General features: G+C 43.1%; 1 protein-coding gene across 1 annotated transcript in view; it reads right to left on the reverse strand.

Moving 5' to 3' along the window:
• PRKDC (protein kinase, DNA-activated, catalytic subunit) overlaps positions 1–5,268 on the reverse strand; it is a 217,273-nt gene that overhangs the window by 96,854 nt on the left and 115,151 nt on the right. Inside the window, exons 50-51 of the mRNA XM_045291676.1 lie at positions 718–858; positions 492–641 (exon numbers count right to left, since the gene is read on the reverse strand). Coding sequence (XP_045147611.1) covers positions 492–641; positions 718–858 — 291 coding nt within the window. The remainder of the gene's footprint in view (positions 1–491; positions 642–717; positions 859–5,268) is intronic.

Consider the following 5,268-nt stretch of genomic DNA (forward strand, 5'->3'; position numbering starts at 1 on the left):
ATGGACTGAACTGTGTCCCTAGCAAGCATATGTTGAAGTACTAGACACTATACCTTGTGGTATATGACCTTGTTTGGAAATAAGAGCTTTCCTTTATCATGTTAATGGATTCCTACTGGAGTAGAGTGGGCCCTAAACCTAATTCCTTCTTGGTGATGTGTTACAGAAACTGAGACAAAGAGACGTGCACACAGGGAAAGACATCATGTGAAGATGGAGACAGAGGTGTCTACGAGTCCAAGAGCGCCAAGGATTGTCAGCACCCACTGGAAACTGAGATAGCGGAGAATCCTCCCCGTCATGCACTCTGGTTTTGACTTCTATCCTTCATAACTGAGATAACAAACTCCCATGCCTTCTTCACCTTGCCTCCTCATATTCTAACTTATTAAATACAAGTTTCACAAAAACGTACAAGCTCTGTACGAGCTGAGAGGTATCTTAACAAACCAACGTTTATTCAATCTACGAATATGGTGGCTGGCCCTCACCTGTGTCTCATGACTTGCTTGAAGTCCTTGCTCTTTAATTTCAAGTAGAGATCTGCTATTTCCTCGGCACGACAAAGCACCGCCTCGAGACACATGGTCTTCATCACACCGTGGAATTTTGGTAGTAGGAAGAACACGGCATTTATAAACCTAGAAAGTGAATGTGATTTGTGAACTGGGACCGGCTCCTCATTGGGCACAGAATGTACTGTGACTGACACCCTACCTGTCGACCAAAGGTGGGAAGTGCTGCACAACTTTGCTCAAGCACACGATGAACTTGTCCTCCATTGTGTTCTGATGTTGCTTCAACTGTTTCACAACCAGTTCGCAAACGAGCTCCTCCAGTATCTGAAAAATGGAGCGCCTTGTCAAATACATAAAGGTAGAAACTTACAAAGTGTAAACACTTTACCTGGGATATTTAAATGAACCAAAGGAAGATGTCAGTGTGGCTGACACACAATCAGGGGAGCCATGGGTGTGTCAGTGTTGAAACCATCAACTTCATACATTGACCTTAAATCATGTTAAAGGTGAAGCCTACACTTGAGCTCCAGGGCTATCTAATGCTTTGTATTTAAGTGCCATCTCTGTCTACAAACAACCCAAACTAGATCAATGAAGATGGATTTCTTCTTCCTGACACTGAAAGCCAACAAGCCATTTGAAAAGTTAAACTAAAGATTAGTGACGAATACTCTGGCGAAATATTTACAGATGAGAGCGGCCGAGGCTTCAGACAGTATGGTGGACTAGGGCATATCGCTATCCTGCTTCTCCACGACAAAGTCACAACAGACCAAATAAAGCAGATATGAATGCTCGTTCAGGAATGCTGACTTCCCAGGAAAGGAGAGAGAAGTAGACTGAATAGTGACAATGAGAAGAAACTTGGGGGGTAAAAAACTAGCAACAAAGGTACAAAGAGAACTGACATAGGGCAGTCATCCCGAACATTTTACAAGCAGTGCTCAATCAGGGCAGCAAGCTAATAATTGGCTCCATGTTAACCACAACTGCAAACGCGCAAGCAAGCACTTGTGGCTGGTAACCAGAAAGGTGATTTCTTCCCATTGTTCCCCACGCCATCCAGGTGACCAGAAGTATAGCCAGCCCCCACCCTTACCCACCTGATGGCCAGTGCGACCCCACCCTGACTCAGCCTCTGCTGTGCAAAACATAGGAAATGTGGCTTTGTGTACTCTCAGCCTTTGCTGGGCCACAGAATGTGCCGTGACAGACAGTGCCTCCTGCAATCCCCTCTAGTGCCAGGCAACCTGACCACAGCCACCCTCAGAAGTGGCAGGAATTCATTCCAAAACCAGGACCCACCCTCAGCTGCACTCTCTAAGAACACCTTCCATGATCACGTGTCCTGGGTCCTGGTGCTTTCAGAGAGCCACACACACGAGATGGAGCCAGGTGCCCACAGACCGCCCCCTGCCAGGGCAGCAGAAACGTTGCCCGGGGCAAGGCAGCCAGCGCCACACTCTCTTTACCTCTATGGCCCCCTGGATGGGTCCAGTGTGACGACCTGTACCAAGTGCCCTGTCCTCCGCTGACTTCCTCTGTGCCAAAACCACAGCCAGGAGGCCCGGCTACAACCAATGTTCTCTTTTCTTCTTTTAAAACAAGCTCTCCTTTTGCTTTCATTCCTTCTTCAGGTGACTTCTTCCTTTCTTCTAGTTCTCTTTTCTTTTCTTCCACCTCCCTCAATAGTTAATTAACTTATTTTTCTATTTTCTTTTGTCCAACTTCATAGTTTTCATTACTCTTTTCCTTAGTGTCTATCTTCTTCCTTTGTTCTTAAGTAAAAGTTATGTATTTGACCGTAGTTGATTATACCGCTTAGGGGTTTTTTTTAATGTAATATTTTCTTCTTTGTTGCTATTTGGTCTTCTTTTGTTTGGGGTTTTTTTTTTTTTTTTTACTATTTGATTGTCATTCTTTTCTTTGGCCTCTCTTTTTTTGTCCTACAGACAGGAACCAGTCATTGTGTCCACACTTCCCAGTCACCTCTGAACCTCCCTCCTGCAGCCACACGTGCAAGAGACAAGGGCCACCACTCCCTCTTTCATGATCTGATCACCGGCAGCTAAATCTGCCCTCCACTGCTTGACATAAACAGCAGACAGAGGAGTGCACACACTATGGGACTATACAATACCCACCAAAGAGCACCAGGTGAGGGCCTAAGTCCAGCCACGTCAGCAAGCGCAATACACACCTGCCCTACTGCCCCGCATATGTCCAAACCACGAAAGGCAAAAGGAGCAAAACAGTAAAACACGAGCACAAACAACCAATTCAACACAAATACAACACTACAATGTCTCAGAAGCAAGAGAACACAAGCTCACAACCAGAGAAACAAGCCAGAGTTAGTTGTCCAAACAAATGACCAAACCAGAGCCAGAAAGCCAGAAATGGCAGTGGAACTATCTGACAAGGAACTCCGAGGAATGTTTAGATACCTTAGCTGATAGAGAGAAAGATTACGAAAACAAACAAAATCAAGAAAAACACTCAAACCTCTACAAGAATTCAGGAAAGCACTCCAAAAACAAACAAACTCACTGCCCCTGAGTGGATGCTGATGCACAGGGAGCCAATAGGGCCGGCTAGGATGCTCCTGGTAGCTTCCAGACTAACTCATCATGGGAGTAGAACACGCCGTTTCCTAATGAAGAGCAGCTGGTGATTTCAAACTGTGTACCTTGAGGATCTCTGCCCAGCATAACCAAGGTTCAAAGACAAAATTAAAATATAAAATAAAATTTGGAAAGCATACCAAAAAGATAAAGGAATTATAAATCCAGACAATTGATACTAAAATTTCAGAACTAGATAAAGCATTGAAAGGACAACAGAGTAGAGCAGAATCAATGGAAGGCAAAATTAGGGAAATCAGACAGCTCTTGTCAGTACAGATCTGCTACAAAGGTGTTTCACAAAGCAAGAGATACTGCCCCCTGGTGGGCAGTAGAAATATCCGAGGGGATGCAAAAGTAAAAACATTTTTAAAAAATTTATTATTAACTGGGAGTTAATACACATATCATATCATTTCATAGTTCAGTCACGTCAAGCAGAATTGTAAAACTGCTACCATGGTCAGTATTCAAACACTCCTTTTCTTCCTGGACTCACTGACAGCATCTCCTTTTCACCTCTCCACCAGCCCCCAAACCCTGAATTCTACTTGCTCTCCCTATAGGTTCAGCAGTCCTGGGTTTCATACACCAAAAATCAGAAAACCATGTTAACACGACTTCAAAGAAGGTGACCTGCAATGACATAACAACTCTGAGATTCACCCTAATATGAACAAACAAAAACAAAACAAAAATACAGAAAAAGTTGAAAGCCAAATCAGGTCCAGCATGCATCAGAGTGGGAGATCAACTGACAAGGGTTTAACTGTTCAAGTTGGATTTATGCCTTTGACCTTCTATAATCATGTCCCCAAGGCACTCTCTTTAGTAGCCACTATCCTCCCCTTAATTGTGAATAGAGGGAGATCACTGGGGCCTAATTTCCTATGTAGTTCCCATAAATGAATCCTGGGCTCCCACTGTCATCCATAGCCTTCTGCAAGCCAGATTCTCACAATTTAGGCTCTAGTTCTAATCCCTCCTTCGACTTCAGATGATATGATTTCGAATCCTGGAATATGGGCTAGAGTATAAACATGTTTTTCTGAAAAGGGGATTGACAGGACAAATAAATTTGGGAACCTATATAGAGGAAGATTTTTAAAAGAGCAAAAGAATAATAATAACAAAAGAACTCATGAGAGTTATATGGGGCAGTATCAAGAGGAATAACTTAAGTGTGAGATCGAATCCCAGAACAGGAAGAGATGAAAAAATAAATAGCATAGAGAAATTTGTCAAAGATTTGTTAGAAGAAAACTACCCTGATACCATGAAAGACAAGAATACGAGAGGCCATTCGCTGTGGAAGAACAGCATACTTGGTAAAGTGGAGGGGCATCGAAAAGGAGGAAGAGCCTTGACGAGATGGATCTAGTCGCTTCAACAATGGGCTCCAGCATAAGAGCTCCTACGAGAACGGCACAAGACTGAGAGGGCTTTCATTACCGGGTCACTAGACGCCAGAACTGACCTGATGGCACCTACACCAGCACCAATGGGGGTCAGCATTCCTGTACACTTAATAGAAGCTTCCGCGAGTTGGGAAGATGTCCACTTGAGTTTTGTTTAACACCTGATATCAACCCTGTTCTTGATATTGTTTCCATAGCACAAAAAGTACTCTCTCTTTTAAAAGCTGACATTGTCTAATGAATCTAAGACAAGTGTATGACTGAGAGGACTTGTCTGTAGGCATCCACCGATCACAGACACATATTTATATATATTTTGTTCAGAATACACCCGTGCATGTATGAAAAGAAAGAAAGACGAGAATATATGCATTCAGAAAGTTCAACGAACACCAAACCTGATCGCACCCCAAAAGAAAATCACCAAGACATATAACTTTACAAAATCCCAGACTGGAAAAGGATCCGAAAGCAGCGCAGGAAAAAATAAAATGTTAACTATGAAAATAAACAGTAAGAGAGAATTTCTCATCAGAAGCTACGCAGGCAGCAGGATTATGAGATAACACATAAAAAATTCTGAAAGAAATGATCAAGCAAGAATTTTATGTCCCAAAAAGCCACGTAAGAAAATAAAGTTAAACCAAAAACCAAACTCACTGCCATCGAGTCCGTCATGATTGATACCAACCCTACAGGACAGAC

This window comes from Echinops telfairi, unplaced genomic scaffold, assembly GCF_000313985.2.
Source record: "Echinops telfairi isolate 266 unplaced genomic scaffold, ASM31398v2 ScPeMD7_1;HRSCAF=3_0, whole genome shotgun sequence".
Classification (NCBI taxonomy): Eukaryota; Metazoa; Chordata; class Mammalia; order Afrosoricida; family Tenrecidae; genus Echinops; species Echinops telfairi.